The sequence below is a fragment of the Gavia stellata genome, chromosome 12 (genome assembly GCF_030936135.1).
Source record: "Gavia stellata isolate bGavSte3 chromosome 12, bGavSte3.hap2, whole genome shotgun sequence".
NCBI lineage: Eukaryota > Metazoa > Chordata > Aves > Gaviiformes > Gaviidae > Gavia > Gavia stellata.
The window spans coordinates 6,948,926-6,967,617 of record NC_082605.1 but is presented as its reverse complement, the minus strand read 5'-3'; the positions used below and the strand labels follow the sequence as shown (position 1 = coordinate 6,967,617).

At 45.2% G+C, this 18,692-nt stretch overlaps 1 protein-coding gene across 2 annotated transcripts in view; it reads right to left on the bottom strand.

Annotated features, from left to right (window-relative positions):
• Positions 1-17,408, bottom strand: part of CACNA2D2 (calcium voltage-gated channel auxiliary subunit alpha2delta 2) — a 201,057-nt gene extending 183,649 nt beyond the window's left edge. The window contains exon 1 of one of the 2 annotated variants that reach the window (XM_059823569.1): positions 17,327-17,408. In XM_059823569.1, the coding sequence (XP_059679552.1) occupies positions 17,327-17,407 (81 nt within the window). In that variant the 5' untranslated portion in view covers position 17,408. The remainder of the gene's footprint in view (positions 1-17,326) is intronic. The other variant, XM_059823570.1, reaches the window with a different exon arrangement.
• Between the last annotated feature and the right edge of the window lie 1,284 nt (positions 17,409-18,692).

The following is an 18,692-nucleotide window of genomic DNA, read 5'->3' as shown; positions in this document are numbered from 1 at the left end:
TGATTTTTCCAAGGTTTGCTGGACGTCTGTGAGGAGACTTGTAATAGCACACAAAGAAGCTCAACCTAGAAATCTGTCAAATGTACTTTTCTAGGAAATCTAGCAAAGCAGTGCAAAGCCCTGTTGTGCCCAAAGTTTTTCTTTACTTTCAGTTCAGGCTAATTTCTACCTATTGAGTGTCAACTTCAAAACCCGAATCACAAAACACTCACAGTGTGCTTATTTTTCTTTTGATTTCCTCTTAAAAATAACCAACAGTGTGCAATTTGGCCCTACATTTTTCTGTGGCAGGTGTTACTAACTTTCATCCAATGGGAATTTGGAGATCCTCCCTGCAGGAGGGAAGTTCATCAATATATTTCTACATGGGAATGGTGCACAGAGATGAAGGACCTACCCAGGCTCACAGAACAGGCTCAAGACAGAGACAGGACCCAAACACAAGTGTCCTGGCCAGCTACTTTCTACCTGAATAACAAAAGTCTTTCCTTCCTTTTGCCAGCAAATCAGCTCAAGTTTGTGCCCTGTCTGGACTAACTGAAACTTTACAGACCTACTGATCCAGAAATAAATTTTCTATTTGTCATGAAATCCTAAACCAAATGCCATGCTAGGAAAAAAAAGGTCAAAAATCAAGTGGGATGTGTGATTCTTCCAGATGCAAGTGGCTTACTTGAACAATGAACAGCCCAGAAAGCTCTACGACATTCTCATGCCAGAGAAATGCTTCAGATAAATGTTTCTGGTCTACCTCATTATAGCGGTAACAGGAAAGTCATTACGTGATTTTTCTCTTCAGCCTATTGCAAGGGTTAAAGCTAGCCACGGTTTAGCCTGGGATGTTGAAGGCTGTTCAGATGACAATTTTTTTGTTCATTTCAGATTTGGGCTTAAGCACAAGTATTATACACTACAACAGCAATAGTTTATAATTAATTGAATTTTTTCTGTATAATAGTTTCCTTTTAAAAAACAATTTTTGCTTTCCGATAAAATATGTAGGCATGTGCACTATAACCATCATTGGTTTCCAAAAAAAGAATAATCCAGCATGGAATATAAAATTTGCAAGGTAACAGGGACCTACACTTCCTTAAGGTTTTTGTTTTGTTTTTCCTTTTTTAAACCAGTCGATGAGCCACTTCTAAATGAAACAAATCCTATTAATGAGAAACTCATGTTGGAAAAAAATAATTACATTCTACCCTTCTGGATTTTAGTATGAACGTGATTCTCTTTTGTGCATGTCCTTCCAATTTTCCCCTGTCGATTTTCAGAAGGATTCATCCACATGCTTGCACTCTGGAAATGCTAAGAGCACATTTAAGTGGAGGATGGACAGCTATTATCACCATTGCTATCTATGCAACCAGTTATTTTGGTAAATCAAACCTCCAGCCCCAAAGCATTGCTTTTTAATCACAGGGACCACCAAGTATTTGTCTTCTGTTCAACACAGAGGTGCTGAATGACTTACCTGGTCTTTTTCTTTCCTTTGAAGCACAGCGTGCAAAATAAAACAGTGGAGAGAGGACTTGGATTATCAGACCAAACTGCCTCCTAAATTCTTACTTTTCCTTCTGCTTTGTTTTGAGGTCAAGTAACTGCAGGAGATCCTGTGCACAGAGGGCTGCAACTGAGGCAGCAGAAAGAGGTTCCTGCATATATGGCATTACAGCATATTGCCAGAGCAAACCAGCTGCTGAAGTGAAGAATTCAGTTTTGCCCCCACCACACGTTTGAAAGTTATTTGCAGATGGATTTTTACAAGTTTGTTTGTCATTCCAAATCATATGGTAAGCTGCTTTTGCCAATACTTCAGCTTATCCATATTGCAGGGTATGGTCCCTGGATGCTCATGAACTGAGTGACAAGGCTTTGGAGGTGCGCTCTGCAGTGTCACTGAAGACCGTCTCTACCATCTGGCTGAAGAAATCCAACAACCAGAAGCTGACACACTGGTCTTGCCAAAAAAACCCAACTAACCAAAAAACCCCAAGAAAACAAAACAAAACCCCCACACACTTCACATGAAACAACCGCAAGTGGACTCTGACAAGATCAACCTGTAGCTTTATTCAGACAGGTGGAGCTTGTTCAAATAAGTGCATAGACAAATACATTCAGTGTTAACTGTGAAAATGTTGGGGCAACACGAATTCAAGCATCTAACTTCCTCCATTTCCAGCCCAGCAGTGGCACTTGGGAGAAAGCTCATAGTCAAATAGAAATACAGTATCTGCAGTAAAATACATACAAAATTACTGGGAAAGTAATTGCTTTTGGTATAAATGGTCATCTTCAAAGTTTTCTCTAGCATAGAAGTCCCTTCAAAAAGAACAAGAATAAATTTACTGCATGTGAATTTATTCAAAGCTAGTAGATTCAGTATAATGAAATCCTCCTAAGTAAATATCTGATAAAGAAGCAAGCGCTTAGCACTTGACCCCAGGAGCTGGCATTTCTTGACACGTGGCTGTAATGCAAAGCAGCAGGAACCTCAGGACTGCTGGCACAGAGGAGTCAAGCAAGGAAAAATCTCAAACAGAGGGCTTGACTCCTGGGAGGCACATAGGCAGATGGCACGATGCATGGAGCCGCACAGGGACCCAGGTGGTCCACACTTTGGTTCTCAAGCTGACCGAAGCTACCAGTGCTACCAGTTGATGTTCTCTGTGAGAGACTCTGAAAGCCCCTAACTCACAACCCATGCTGTACCCCTTCCTTTGCCAAGGGCCGTGAGAGACCCTGCACGCATCTAGAATGTTGATTTTTGCTGTGTTTTCCCCCAGACTTCTTTGTCCTGTTGCCCTAGTTGTGAGTAGCAGCACACTTCCGTTTTCCCTACACAGTCAAATGCTCCTTGTGAGAAGAACTTTATTAGTCTGTTAAATAAGAGAGGAAAAGAAGGTGCCATTCAGTTGCATCAAAGCATATTCACTCTCATAACACTTAAACCTTGTCCAGAGCATTGTCTCTCTGTTACCAGACATCCCACCTGCTCAGGAGCTGAAGGGCCTTGGTGCCCTGCAAGGCTAAGTACTCTGCCATTCAGTGGGCTCCCTTGTCCTTAGGATGGGATTCCCTTTGCCGCAGATCCTCCCACATCGCAACTTCATGGTATATCATGCTCATACAACTGTTCATACAACAAACACTGCAGGAGTCCTGTTGGTTATGGGTGATAGTTGGGGTGGCAAACCCTGCTCCTGTAGAAGTAACTGAGACCAAGCATCAAACCCATGGTGTCCACTTCCATTGTACGCATGATATGTCATAGAAGATGAAATGCAAAAGCTCTCTGAATTCACCTTATCTCTGCATACAGCATGTCACTTAATTGCCCAGAAAAGCCTCTTGGAGAAGCATATGGGAAGTTTCCCCATGAAAAATGACCCTGCTCAAAGTCTTTTCTAGCTAGAAACCACTCAACAGTATCTATCACTACTGACATCTGGGACATAAGCTTCAAAGCAGTTAATTTACAATTTTAGCTAGAGCCAGTTTCCTATAGACATTGATATCCAAAGCAGATAATTGTTATGCCAGAAAGCAGAATCATTAGAAGAGGGAAAAGGTAAAGAAGAAACCCCTGCAGTAACTCCAGAGAGCAGTGCTGCCACTCCGTGCATCAACTCTGCCAGCACTCAGGTCACAGTCGCTTCTAGTGCAAACCCTCAGCCACCCCTGTCCGTATGAACATCCACACTCTGACCGTCCTCCCGAGTGCTGGTGCCTATTTATGTCCCCCCACATGACCTCACATCAGACAGGTGCCTGGAAGCACCACTCTGCCATGGACCACCTATGCGAGTGTTTCTCCTACAGTACCCAGACCTGCCAAAGCTGCATTTAGGATCGCTGATGACCCCCTCTGTGGCCTCCCACATTACTGGACTTCCAAAGCAGTGCTTCTACAAGCTATTCTACAAGATACTGCAATGCTTCTAACAAGCTATTCACGAACAACCACCAAGACAAGCCCCCAGCTAGGTCGTAAGCCAGAAAAATAAAGCCTGTGTGCGCATCTGTTGGTACAACTGCAGATCACCTTTAGCACTGAGCTCAGCTTCTCAGCTGCGCTAATTAATTGCTTAAGGAGTTCTCACCATCTCACCATGACGCAGAGCGAGCAGCCATTCACACTCCTCCACTCGCTGCCGCAGTCACGTTACCTGCTCCGTCTCAAGAACCTACTAAGGCTGGTCTCCCCATCTGTCCCTTTTACAGACACCACACATCCCTGGCTCTGTCTCTGCAAGCGGTAACTGTAAAGAGCCAGTTCACAGCAAGACTTTAGAAGCAAATGCTTCCTCTGTCCTCATCGCTTCCCCATCTCTGTCACCCCAGCAATTAGCAGGAGCTTCAATCCACACCAACAGTCTTGGGGCAAGACTGGTTTCTTAGCCCAGTGTCACACCTCTGTTAGGCACTTGCAGCTACCGAGAACACACGCAAGGACTTTAAGACCTTCTGCCTGACACACAGCTTCCCCCAGATACTTGTTTACTGAATTCAGAGTGCTCATGCCTACCATACCCATATAAATCGTGTGGTGATGGACAACAGAAAAAAAACAACTGCTAACCCCCCAAAATCTGTTGCAATAAGGCCCCTGGAGTGACTGAATAACTCCATCATGTCATGTCTGTGAATCCTTTCCCCAATCCTTTCCAGTAGCTCCAGTACTCTTTCCAGTCCATGAAGCTAGGACCTGTGATAACCCTAATCCTGCAGGCTAAAAGCATATGCTTTCCCGCTACTAACACCATTCCCGGGGATGCCCACAGACAGCAAAAGACCTGTAAAAAGATTCCACAGCCCTATCAAGCAGGGCACGGTCCAGAAATCACATGCCACTTTACAGGCTGACAGGTGGACACCCCATGCAAAACTAAAACCAATCCTATTTTGTGACTGCACCTGGGCAGTAACTAGCTTTTGTTTATAAACTGCTACCCTCCTTTCCCAGTCCTGCCTTCAGAGTCATATGAAGGACACTGCTGGTTATTTTTTAAAGGTGAACCAACACTAATTCAGACTGGATGGTAACTTAATGACTCCCATCAGCACGTCTGCACAGAGCAGACCAGCGACCCCAAGCCAGCAGCTGACTGAAGGGCATCCACATCGCTGTAGGCACAGTCACAGCAGGGGCTACGCACCGCAGCACACCTTCCACATATATTAGGTACCTTCTTCTGCCAACAAGAATGGTTGTAACTTGCACTGGATATCAGCATATGTTTTAGAAATGAATCATATTGTAACCAATATGTTAGGAAGACAGGCCAGACTCCTGGAAGACTGGGGCTAGGAGATGGTTTCTACTAACAGAGTGCTTTCAGTTTGAGGTTTGCATCGAAGTTGTTATATCTACAGCTGTGATGAAAAATCCTGCCTTAATACTGTTTTGCAATAGCAGGAGAAGCCTGATTCCTTATTGAGTTGTGTAAGCAGAGGGGCCAAGTCCAGAAATGCTGAAAAACTGCAATGCCCTACCCTCCTTTGGGATGCTGCAGGTCAAGGTGGAAGTACAACGGCAAGTACGTTTGCCCTGATGCTGCATTTGCTCTGTGGGTAAACAGAGACCATCTACTCCCTGGGCTGTCATTCGGGCATCTTTCATGACCACTAAACTCGCTTTTAAAAGAAAAAGGAGGTTTTATTAGAAAGTTAGTGGACAATCCAAATGTCAGAGTGAAAAATTCAGAGGAAGGTTAAGGGTTTTTTTATTTTTATTTTTTTTGATACAGCCGCACTGGAGGTGAATGAACACCAGGGCGCTTTGATTTCCTGCCTAGTTTCAATAAATGTTGCACTCCCAGGCACCCAAGGGACTGCTGTGGTTTGTCAAAACCAATTAATTTTCTTCCACAGAATGCTTCAGGCACCTCAGAATGTCGTTCGAGAGCTAGCACACATCTAAGGAGGAGGGAAAGCTAGCAATCAACTGCTGCTCGGGCTCTGCATCAGGAGCACAGCCCTTCAAACTCACACTCACCAACAGCAGAGGTAAGACAAGAACGAAGGCATATCACCTGGTTATGGGAAGGAGCTGAGGGAAGAGCCGAAGAGAAAATACCACGTTATAAACAAGAAGCTGCCACTTGTGAAACATGCCAGAAATAAGTTTCCTAAGGGAGAATTCAAAGCTGAAAAATTGTCTCTCTCACTTGTATTTCCTAGGATCCATTGCTCAGTGCTAATAGAAGTAGTAATGAGCCAGAAGTGACAAACTGAACAGTTTTTATTAAGGAAAACACGTGGAAGATAAGCCTTGGAGTCGGGATTCACAGGTTCCCTCCCTAGCCCTCCATCAGACTCACTGTGCAGAGTAAGGACTTCCCTTGCCCTTGCCTCAATTTACCTACTTACAGTGGACAGACTGTTCTCCTTGTCTTCTGTATTGAGATGTGAGAGCAAACTTGTTTGCAAGTAATTTTAATAATCAGCCATGAAATGCACTAGATGTAAGCACGGTATTATCATGCTATGATTTCTTTTTCAACGAACACCAAGACACTGAGAGTTTAAGAATACACTGGAGCTATCAGTTGTACTCAGAATCAGACACACTGTATAGATGCTATGAATACTCTATGTAGATACCACATGTCAAATAATTATCACTGGATGTAAAGTAGCCATCCTTTCCCTTCTACAAAAGACAGGGATGGAAAAGAATGTTTTTCTTGCGTGCTAGCACTCTGCAAAAGGGGCAGAAGCCAAAAGACTGTTTGGATTTTAAACATTCTGTCTTGAGCACCCTAGGGTCACTAGCAAATCCCTGCTAGAACAGGAAACAGAAACAACAGCTGATGTTCCCAACAAGTGCTACTTTAAGGCCCAGCCTACTCACAATGCCCAGGGGAACCGGGAACCAAGGCTCCTTTGAAGATCCCAGGTCCCTAATCTCAGGTCCAGTGTCATCCTTGCTGCACCACTGGCAAAAAACAGAAACAAAGAACTTCCGAAATTAAAATGACAGCATGCTGAGCAGTGAAGTAAGCTTTACAGTGTAACAAATCTTTAGAAGAACAAGGAATAAATCCGCCTTTCTTTCTTTTTCTGTTCACCAACCATGGTATCTTCAATGACCTACTTGTTTTTAAAAGTAATCCAACATTTACCATTACAATCTTCTTTGCTCCTCAAGTCACATAAACCCCCTGCTGTCTCCTCCTTCTCTATTTACCTGGCCTTACAGTCACAGCAGGGAACTGAAAATCTGCTCCCTGCCTCCTAGCTACAAGCAAAGGCTTCGCTTGGGCATCCAACAGACGACAACTAATGCTACTGCTTAAACAATCCCTAGAGTGGCTCCTCTGACACATACAAACATCTAGATCCTGCCACCAGTCCGAGACATATCACCCAGGCATTTAGTGAACTGCCCTGACAGAAATAGCCATGCCTCTCATTCACAGCATCTCTTCGCACAGGCAAATCTCATGTTTCATTCAGACAGGATTTTTCCTCAATGCTCTTACTGACTATTTAATATTTATAATATAGTCAGTGTCCAAAAAGCATGACACTATTGGTTATGGTAAGGTGCTGAACACACACATATTAGATCTGTCTTGGACGCTTACAGGTGTGAAAGGTCAGTTAGAGAAGGGAAAAAAGTCAATAAAATCTGAAGCCCAGTGAATAACTGTATCACAGGGACCAGACACAAATATAAATCCCAAAAAATGAAACACAGAAATCCTCCAAAATATATCAAAACAAAGAGGAGATGCTCCACATATGTCAACTGGCGTTGATCAGCCCGAGAGCAGCAGAAGGGAGAAGAGAATCCGTAACCATTAGGATCACCTTACTGCTACATTTCCTCCTTAGCCTGTTCATCTTGCTTTCTCCTTTCATTCCCTCTGCTCTGGATACAACCTCTCAAACTGCAAGAAAGCCTGGCTTATCCCTAAGCCACAAAAGAGTGTGGAGTTTTTCAAGCTCATTGTATGCAGCATCGTCAAACTAAGCTGCAAAGGATACAAGTGTTGGAAAGCTACAGATTCCTGAAGGTTACTAAGATCTGGTCTCCCCAGAGGCAGTTCCTCCCAAAAGCAGTGCCACCTCTTCCAATAAAGCAACAGCAAACTACAGCTTTAACCATAGCACAGGTCCTCAGTCTTCGAGCAAAGCTCTCCAATATAAGCAGGTCACCTGGACTTCAGTGAGGAAGGCAAGGCTGATCTAGTATCAGACTCCACTCTCTCTCCCTCCCTTACAATAATATTTTAACTCTAAATAATTAAAAGGAAATAAGTACCTATAAAACCAGCAGAATCATTGCAGGCCAATAGGTCAGCATAGCTGGGTGTTTGAAACCAGGGGCCCATTCAAGTTATTCACATCAGATGTCAAAGTTGATCTGTTGTAATGAGAAACAATAAATATGCTCACTTAACATGCAAGCTCACAGCTGCCATTTACCGGGTTGAAGCCACACTAGAACATAAAAACCACAACTGTGCCCTTGAGAAGTCACCTCCACCATGTTCTCCCCACCTTCCCAAGTCCTCCTGCATTTCTACATACAGAACAAAGGGAGATGGGACACATTTCATTGCTTCCTTCATACAATAACTCCGAGTATCTAATGACAGTTTCCTTCTTTAAACCTTTTAATACAACTGTGTATTTCAGCACTGGCAGTTGCAGGCTCCTCCACAGTCCAGTATTTGGAAGTGACTGATCAGTTGCAAGAAAACCAGGATTCAGTCGTGTCCGATACCAAGCATTTGCTTGACAAACCTACCAGGAAGAGAAATGCAAACTCCACAGCCTACAGCATTTCAAGCTGAGGGGGCACTTACAGCCTATAAATAATATTTCAAATCTGAAACTAAGATGGAATACATATACATATTTTCTACTGTTTTGTATCTTGATCAGTGATAGAGTTGCATTTTTGGTTATCAGCTCTGCTCACAGGAGACTGAATCCCAGGCTATATCAATTCCCTTGTGAATGTAAAGGAAAAGAACCATCTGGAGAGAATAATAAAACAATTAACTTTCCATTAAAGAATTATCTATGTATGTTTTTAAGGAGGCAAACTTTAATGATCTCCACCTAATTATTCACCCAGCATTCTGGCAGGGTTGGTTTGGATTTTTTCTGTCTTTGTTTTTAAATGTGGTCTGAAGGTAATGAGCTAACCTGGAACGGACGTGGGGACCACACAGGCTCCTTCAGCCAGGGGCAGGACAACCTGGCTGAGGGAGGTTTCCAGAAACATTGACCGAGGTGTCATCGTTCCCATGGGTTCATACGGCTGTATAATGGCAACACCGTCAATTGTAAGAGTTTCACTGAATATTCATGAGGATCTTACAAACATGGTTGTTGACGGGCTTGGTACATCAGCTACGTTTTTGGACACGAAGTGCGGAGCAGCGCACTCAAGAGATGCATGCACCTGAACAACAGTCTGTTGAATGCTGGGCTCATTTAACTTGTCACTGATGGCAATATAAATCAGAAATGACTCCATAAAACTCAATGGAAATCCCCTCTGATTTTGCTAACTCACCAACTAGCTGCAGGTGTTATTATCTTTACAAAGTCATTCTGTAAAGCGAAAAGGTTCAAAGCAAGGGCTATAAGTACTATTACTACGCCTGTTACCCTTCTAAACATGTGCCCCTCTAAGGACCCGCTGGCTGTACACGTCACGGAGAACAGTCCAGGCTGCACCACACATTCGTTATGCAGACCTGCTCAGCTTAACCACCTGCCTCAGTTTCCCAGTGGATAATACTAACGAGCTAGTAAGTGTGCATGCCTGCACTCCATTCCAGTTTACACAGCACCTTCCAGCCAAGGCTCTCAAACATGTGGAAAGGACAAAATACAGTTTAAGCTAAAATTAACTGGAACGTAAATACCAGAATTCAACCACTCTGATCACTCCTTTAGAAAACCTGCCTGGGACTCTGGGCTTTCCAGCATGAGAGCTCGCACACTAAAGAGCTGGTAAATAGTGAGACAGTGCCGAGGCAAAGCTTTGCTACTACTTTATTGACCGACTGATTGAGATCAGGCTCTGTGACACAGTGCAGGCAAGTTTATGCCTCCTCCCTTGCAAGCTGCTAAGTTTTATGATCTGAAAAAGTCATTTAAAAAAAAAAAAAACCATAAGCCTGGCACACAAACTAACAAACTAGTCACACCTGAGTCCTGCTGGAAAAATCCCTGCCTCAGCTTTCAAATGTTGCAGAACATTTTCATTCACAGCTTCTGCATAAATGGAGCAAGTTTTGAGTCTAAGAGTCTAAGGCATTTTAGCCTCTGAGACTTCTAGCCTGCTTTTCCCCTACAATTGTAAGAGCCCATCTTTCTCCACTAAATATATATACACACGCATATGCGCACCCCGATCTCTCAAAGCAGGGCTCCTGCATCTGCCAAGAGGCTGTACGCTGCATAGGCACTATGGCTCTGGTGCAGGATCTGCACCACCCACTGGAAAGGATTTAGCAAGGGGTGCTAACGTCATACACTGAGCAGCCACATACAGCTATAAATTATTCATACACATTACTCTAATTATGCAAATGTACTAAAAGCTGGAGCATATGTTTCCCTGACATCTCCCAGTACGGATACAATATGGTTCTAGTAGAAAGAAAGAGTGAGAAGTAAGACGATGGGTGTAAGGGGGCTAAAACGATGGCAGACACTGGGCCATGCAAAGGGTGACAGAGGATCTCCCAACCAAGCTGCTGCAAGGCTAAGGACATTTAAATGCTCGTCCTTGATAATATATTGTTGGATTTGCACTCAGTGCTGAAGAGAGTGCTGAGGCTGCTGAACGGCCCAGGCAGATTAAAATAAACCCAAGCAGTTTGGAACGGGAATGTGTTTATCTGGCATCGCACACTTCCTCTTATCAAACATGAGGAGCAGGGGAGGGCACAGCGATGGTGTGCGGAAGCAGGCTGTGTGCACACTGGTAGGAGAGGGGGAGGGAAAAGGGGGAGAGGAACAGCAAGGATCAGACAGATAATGCATAAGCTTGGGAACCCAGAGCATGGAGCTCTTGGAACCAAGAGCATGGAACCATCACATCACTGGCATAGAGTCCATACTCTTGGTCAGTCCCCAGACGAGCACTAGCTGTTGGAAAACTCAGTTAGGTCCTTTCTCCTTGCAGCATTTGGAAGAAGGCAGGCATTCAGTGCTGCTGTAGTATAAGCAGCTGGCTGTGTGCGTTGCCCAAGCTTTGGGCTCAAACTCCTTCTCTCAACTCTGGCGAGTGCATTGTAGTCACTGGGCACCACTCATCTCCCACTCCAGAGGCTGGGGCTGACTCCTCAGAAGGAAAAGGCCAGATGCACTCTGCTACGGTGTTTTGAAGTCCAAACTGTGGATTATGGTACTGGATTGAATATCAGAAGATTAGCATCTTAATCCCAGCTCTGCCATGTCTAAGGACCACATCACTGTCCTGTAAATGCCCAGTCCATCTGAAAGAGCCCGTTGGAAGCAGACGTGCTCAGATGCTCCTCAGACACCGCATGCAGAGCACTGTGCAGAAGAACTCCGATTATCTCGTATCATTCATTTAAAATCCTATAAACACTTCCCAAATTCTCTAGCCCTACAGGATGACCAGGTGAGTGTTTCTATCCTCAGAGAAATCAAAAGAGCAAATTAAACATCATGTAATACCACAGCTACTTGGAAGATCTAAGCTATGTTACTATTATGGAGTAGTTACCCAAGACCAAAAAAAGTTGAACAGAGAACCTTGGCAGCTCCTTTGATAAGAGCGTGCCTTACCTCCTTGTGCTGGCATTGAAGAGACTCTCTAGCTCTGTACCAGTAGTCTCATAAGGGATACAGTCACACAGCCACGTGAAACACTCGGTACTGCAGAGACCCCATCACAGGAGGGGTGCTAGTGACTGCAGTAATATACGAGGTGGATACCACCTCAGCTCTTCAGATCCAAGCCAAAAGTCTGCTAGTATATTATCTTTTTAATCCAAGTTCTTGTTTGCACATGGCTCAACCACAGTTCCTCACCTGTGGCTGCTTCAACTCAAGGATGGCCATGCTTTGAAAACAAGAATTGATGTATCAGAGAAGCAGTGCCGAGCAGAAGGGACAGGCAGGCTGCAGATGATGCTGCAAGGCAGACAAAGGTGGGGACACCCGCACAGACCCTGGTCACTCCGCCCCAAGACCCGGCCAGCAGGATTTGTCCTTCCCTTTCACAGAAGACCGGATGAATGAACAGCAGCACTTCTGCCAGGCAGAGATGCCAAACTGGCAAAACAAAGCTGAGAAAACAGCACAAGATAACAAGCAAGAATAAAAGACAGACATGAAAAGCCACTGAAGTAAAATAAGATGTTGATTACAAGGACCAAGCCCAGCCACTTCTGCTGTGCCACGTTCAGCAAAGCCCTTGGGGGTGGCAGGCTGCACCCCGAAGAGCACAGTGCGAGTCTCCCCTCTCCCTGGGCTCATCCTCCTTTCCGTGCAGTCACACATGCCAAGGACCAAGCACAGCTCATGCAGCAGCTCGCTGCCTGCCCAGCTCTGCCAGCAAGCGGCTCACCACGCCCCACACTGGGCTCAGGTTTGGGGCCATCTGGACCTTTATGGACTGGGTGTTTCCTCACCACCAAGGCCAGCAGTATCCATATCTTCCAGTCATACACCAGTGAGGTGGATCCAGACATTATCTCTTGACTTCCCTCAATAGCCCAGAGGAAAGGGCAGGAGGGTGCAAAAACAGCTTGCCAGACTTGAAGCTCTGTTTGTCCAAACCACCGAGAGGAGAGCAGGCGCAGCACGGGTCCAGCTCTGCCACTCACCCTGCCCCTGCTGACGCCTGTCTGCCGAGCAGGGGAAGGCTGCACGGCTGCTGTGGAATGCGTCTGGGTGAGTGCTCATCCCTGCTACTGAAGCAGTCCTCAGGAAAGACAGGCAGAGAGAAGAGCAGGAAGGGAGACAGCGCAGAAAAGGGGGCTCAGCACTTACACTGCTTAGTTTTTCACCATCTCATTCTAAAGGCTTTGGCTTCCTTAGTAATTGTTAGCAAAGAAGTACGCCCATTAACAGGCAGCCACAGATAAAAGGTACCAGAGGAGGAGGAGGAGATGGTCTGACCAGCTAGCTGCTCGCCTCAGGAGACACAGGATCAAACACAATTTAGGTAACAAGCCAGAGGAGACTTGCAACCTCAGCCTGGCTATCCAGCAAAGGAGGTTTAACACAACATCCAGGGGAGCTGCTCAGTGAGGCACAAAACCCAGCGGCACAGGCGGCTCTGCTGCTGTTGGTCCCGCCGTGAGTGCCGGCACAGCAAGACACTGGTAGGTCAGGACAGGGCTGAAACCAGCATGGGAAATCTCTCTCAACCACAGAGTCTCCCCTGGAGCAGGTTTTGCAACATGAAGGCTGGAAACACAACAAACGCGTCCACTTTTGACTAAAGTCAACAACTTATACTTGTGCCAAAACATTGGAAGAAACAGAAATTTAGTGCAACGTAGCAGGAAATGTCAAAACAAACACTTTCTTGTCCTGCAAAGTAATGAAGAGTCCACTGTAGCCATGAAGAAAGTCACTAACAGAAAAAGAATAGAAGTCAGGGAGTTGGATTTTTAATGTAATATTCCTTATTCTAGAAATAATTATTTAAAGTCAACCTATTCAGCGAGCATTTTAGGGTTCCACATATCTTGTGCCAGTCAGTTAAATAAGCAATGATTTGTGCTCTCATTTCTCTCTGATGAGCCACGAGGGAAGCGAGGACAGAGCAGCAAAGCAACATCCCTAATCTCTGAGTGTTGGGATTTGTTTTGAGGCATGCCTGGAGCAACCGTCCAGCCAGCACAATGCTGCACCACAAGCACCCAGAAGGCTGAACACCGACTTCACTGGGCAGAAAATCAACTCAGCAAGGCCATGGCCCTCCCTGCACCCCCAAGCCCACAGCATTCCGATATATGGGTAGCCCCACCACAGCCAGTCTAACCGACAGGGACATTTGCACTTCAGTGTTTTCAAGGTCTGGACTTCAGGAGAGAAACAAGGTGGTGTCTCACAGCTGAAAGGTGAGCCCCTGGCGTGACACCCCTTTGCATCTCAGAACTTCTCACCCTCCTTTGTAACTGCTATAGAAAAACACTCCACTTGAGCAAAGCAGCGCCTGAATGGTGTAAGCTTGGATGATCTCCCCAGGGGAAGGATATGAGGTGACTGCCTGTCCACCCTGCAGGAGAGGAGGGAAGCAGGAGCATTTGACATTTAGTACCCCAACTCTAGGGAATGACTGAAGAGTTAAAATAAAAATCGTTCTTGGGTGGGCAGCACTCCAGCAAGATAAAACATTCAGCACTGTTATGTTCCTGGACACCATATTTCTGACAATAAATTTCATGCCTCATATGCCACAACAGTTAAAAGATTTCAGTCAATAACCAAAGAACAGGTCCACATCCTTTCACAGCAACCCAGAAAAAAAATATTCATAAGTAAACCTGACAAACCTCGGAGGAGGGTATTTTTATTATTATTTACTGGTCTGTCACTTTGATAGTCAGGCCTGAACTGGAAAGGGAAGATCCATTTCTGGCATGGCACCACCCCCCGTGCTTACAGGCTTCACAGACCCATGAGAGTGGGCAGTGGGACCCACCACCTGCACAGCAGACCCCACTGAGTTCAGAAGGAGCAGTTTTGTCTTCGATGACACTGGAGCACTTTTTCCCCTACTTCTAATATCAGTCCCTATGCACTACATACCAGAAGCCCCCCTCTGCAGACACTTTGAATGTTCCAGGCTAACATGGCAACCCCAAAGAACATCAGCAAGTTTTGATAAAAAACAGGTTATACTTGCCCCATTTTTCTTTAACTTTCCTGCCCGATACGGACCTATTCTTGCTTAATAATAAACCTTCCTGAGAAATCCCAGTGGGTGGGATTCGCTGCCAGCTAGACGGATGTTTCACCTCCCACTGCTCCTCAGGCAGTGGCTTTCCCTCCTCCCCTGCGCCTGCTTGCTCTGCGTCAGGGCGCACCGCAGCTCTGAGGGTCGGTACTGGGCTCCAACACCTGCATCCTGGTTGCAAGCCAGCACGACGATGGAGCAAGGTGAGCTACAAAGTCCAAGTCGTGCCCAGGTAGTGCCCTTTACAAGAAGAGAAGCACGGAGTGAGTCCCAACCTTAAGAATTAGTTGCCAGCCTCTAAATTTCAAGTGTGGTTGCAGCAGAATCTGGATTTTTTTATTATTTTTTTTTAATCCATGTCTCAGAGTGGGTTACAGTACCACTTTATGACATTAAACAGGTCCCATACTGCAACCCAGATGAACCTGTGTGCAGCTGGTGGGTGAGAGGACTCCCTGTGACTACAGCTCTGAGTTCTTCAGGATGAAGCACCCTGTGCTATTTCACATCAGTGAAGCTATGCTAGTTTGCACTAGCAAGTGATATGGTCTTTAAGTGTCATTCACTTGATATCGCATTTATGAATCAAACCTGAACTCCACGTCCCAGGTTCCCCCCTGGAGATCCACAGACAGCCTCTGCTAGTCCTTTCTGCTGTTTTAATGGTCGCATGTTAGATTTTTCAGTAGCTCCTTTCTTAACTTCAGGTGGGTTATGCATTCACCAGATACAATAATCGTGCACAGCTCCCTCCCTTCATAAGAAGGTTCCAAAACAGATTTCAAAAAAACCCTTCAGCCCCTCTACAGTCAGTTTATCTGGTATTAATCCATTAAAGTAATGCACTATGTTCTATCAGAAGAATTAAACAGAAAAAGTGGGAAGATCTCTTACCTGTAATTGACTGACTGGCCAATAGGAGTCAAGTGCTGGCAAATTGGAGGTGTAATTTCTATTTAATTATGGCATTAAAAAAATTACATGATATACCTATTTAACATGCAAAGGAGCAAAATCAAAGCTAATAGGAATAAATTGTAAGAGAGGACATGTACGAAATGTAGTAGCAGTCTTTTTTTTTTTTTTTTTTAATGTGCTCTGCTAGAGAGTATGCTGGCTGTTGTGCCTATGTACTGCCTGGAGAACTTGCATCCCCAGCTCTGATTCTAAGGTCCTGCCAACATGCAAAAGTGCATTGCACAAATGCATGGATACAATCAAAAATATCTGTTAAAACCAAAGTGGTGTGTATGTTTTTCATGCTGCGCATGAAGTTTATATCAATCCAGCTGAAGTTCAGTTGAAATGAATGCAAGCAAAGCCCAGATACACCATTCTAGAGCTCAAATATGAACGCGAATGAATGGATGAAGCTATGAAGAGTTCTGCAAACCTTCAGTTCAACTCATTTTAAAATGCATTTAAAACAAATAGCGCAACTTCTGTGTTTAGACAATGGATTACAACCAACAGTATAAAATATGAACAGATCTGTTGAAGCCAGTATAGCTACTAGTGTAAGAAAGACAGTAAAAGGCCCATAAATCATTGGCATCTGAGAAGAGCATGCCATTGCCATGAGAAAGCACAGATACACCCCATGTTTTTTTGTGGGGCAACAAATTTATCATGCTAGAGAAGCCCATTTTCTTTAGATAAACACCATAACCCTAATCTCAAATTATTCCATTTCAAAGCAGCTAGTCAGCACAACAGCGTTGGGAAGGGGAAACAGGGTCTTACTGAGAAGAGGGAACAGGGAGTGTCTTAAAGACCCTTTGATCCACAAACCTAGTAAAACACGATGAAGCCGTTCTGTAACTGCCCTAATCCAACCCAGAGCCTTGCTGCCAGGAAGAAAGGAGATCTGGCTTCTGCCATACCCAGGCCCTGGTGCTAAGTCAGGGAGCAGGAAGCAGATGCCAGCATCAGTAACAGGGTTTTGGTTTGTGATATTTGGAAACAGAAGCCAAACAAGAATTACAGTTTTACCTGCAATGTATATTTAAAAACACAGAGCTTCTAATGGCTAGTCAAATTATCCTTTGCACATTTCCTGCTTTATCAACAGAAGTTTAAAATTAAAACACAAATTAAAGTATCATCAGTCCCTAGAGGAAAGGTTAGTTGGATTTTAGATGCATTTAGTGTGTCATATCGGAAAAAAACCCACAGGTACATGCTCAGATAGCAGTCACATGCAGCCCGAGAGACAGACAGATACAAAACACGCTCACTCCCACACACTTGATAAATGCATCAAATTGACCAGCAACCAGAAGCACAGTCAGCCATGACCCTGCACATGGAGTGAGCCGAGGGGGTGACTTATTGCAAGTGTTCACACAGGTGATTTCTGCAGATGAGAACATTCATTGCCACAGGTAAAAGACGACAGCTTACCCCTCTGAGCTGCTGGACTCCACCAAATATCCTCATCACTCCATCAATCTCCTGCTCCAGCCTCCTGGCCCAGTACTGCATACTGCAAGAGATGGAGAGAAAGAGAGAAAGAGAAAGGGAGAGAAAGAAAGAGAGAAAGAGTCAGAGCCCTGGCACTTCGCAGATAAGCAAAGCTATTGAAGGGAGAGGGAGGAAAACAGTGCCCTCAGCTAAGTTCACTGCTCACTTTCTGCAGCACCGGGGGCAGGCAGAATACCAAGAACATGCAGCTTTGAGAATTACAGGTGGGGCAGGTTATAAACTTCAAGACTTCCAAATTTATGCACAAGGTGCCACAGAAAGAAGAGGGAGGAAAAAGTACAACAAAAATTGCAAGGTGTGGGGGTTTTTTATTTCTTATTATATGAACAGTTGCAGTAGATTATTTAAGCCCAGAGTGATTAACAAGGTCAAAGTGCTGTGGAGTACAGAAAACAGCTTACTGCTTCAGCAGGGCTCTGTGGCAGAGAGCAAACACAGAGCCACAGCAAGACCAGAGGTGTCTGTCCCACTGTGGCGATGAATTATCGCTGTGGCACAACAGAAGGGACCTGGGCAGAGCCAGGAGCCAAGCACAGGGCATCGAGTGCCCAAGGGCTCAGCTGCTTTGGGCCTTCAGCTAAGCCCAACCTGAGCCAGGCGCTGATTCTGCTCTTCCACCATGGGCAGAGCTGCCTCCCGGGGCAGTGGAAAGCGCCAGGAGTGGCCACATGGCATCTCCTTCACCCTGACCCCTGTAAAGCAAAGGAGCCGGCTGCCAGTCCTTCCAGCACCCTCCTATATATTTAACCACACAGATTTCCGCTTAGAGCAATAACAACAAAAAAACCTCTTCTAAATCCACAGAACTTGATAACTCTCCTTCTTTTAATGAGATTTCCTGAGCACAGCCGCTGGCCACGCAAATGTCAAATCTCCCATCTGACCTGGAAAAGCAATGCTCGATTGCCTCTGCACCACTTGGCATTGCCGTTGGTGCTTTTTCCACAGCAACATTCACCCCTCAACACTACAGCGGAGAGAGGGATGGAGCAGAAGGAGTAGAAAGTAAGGCCAGCATCATGGCAATGCGATGGTGGGAGGGAGCAGACCAGCTCCGGGGTTTTGCGCTTGGCTTAGGTTCACGGAGTGATTTCATTCCTCACGCAAAGAGATGTTCCCCAGACAGCCCAAGCACACTCCCCTACCACCCGCAAAACCATGGAAGAGGCTCTCCTGGAGATCAAGGAGCAAAGAAACCAGCTAAGAAGCAAGGCCATGGAGAACTCTGAACTACACAGCACAGCCCAAAAGCTGGGCAGAAATATCACAGCAGAAAGATGACTGA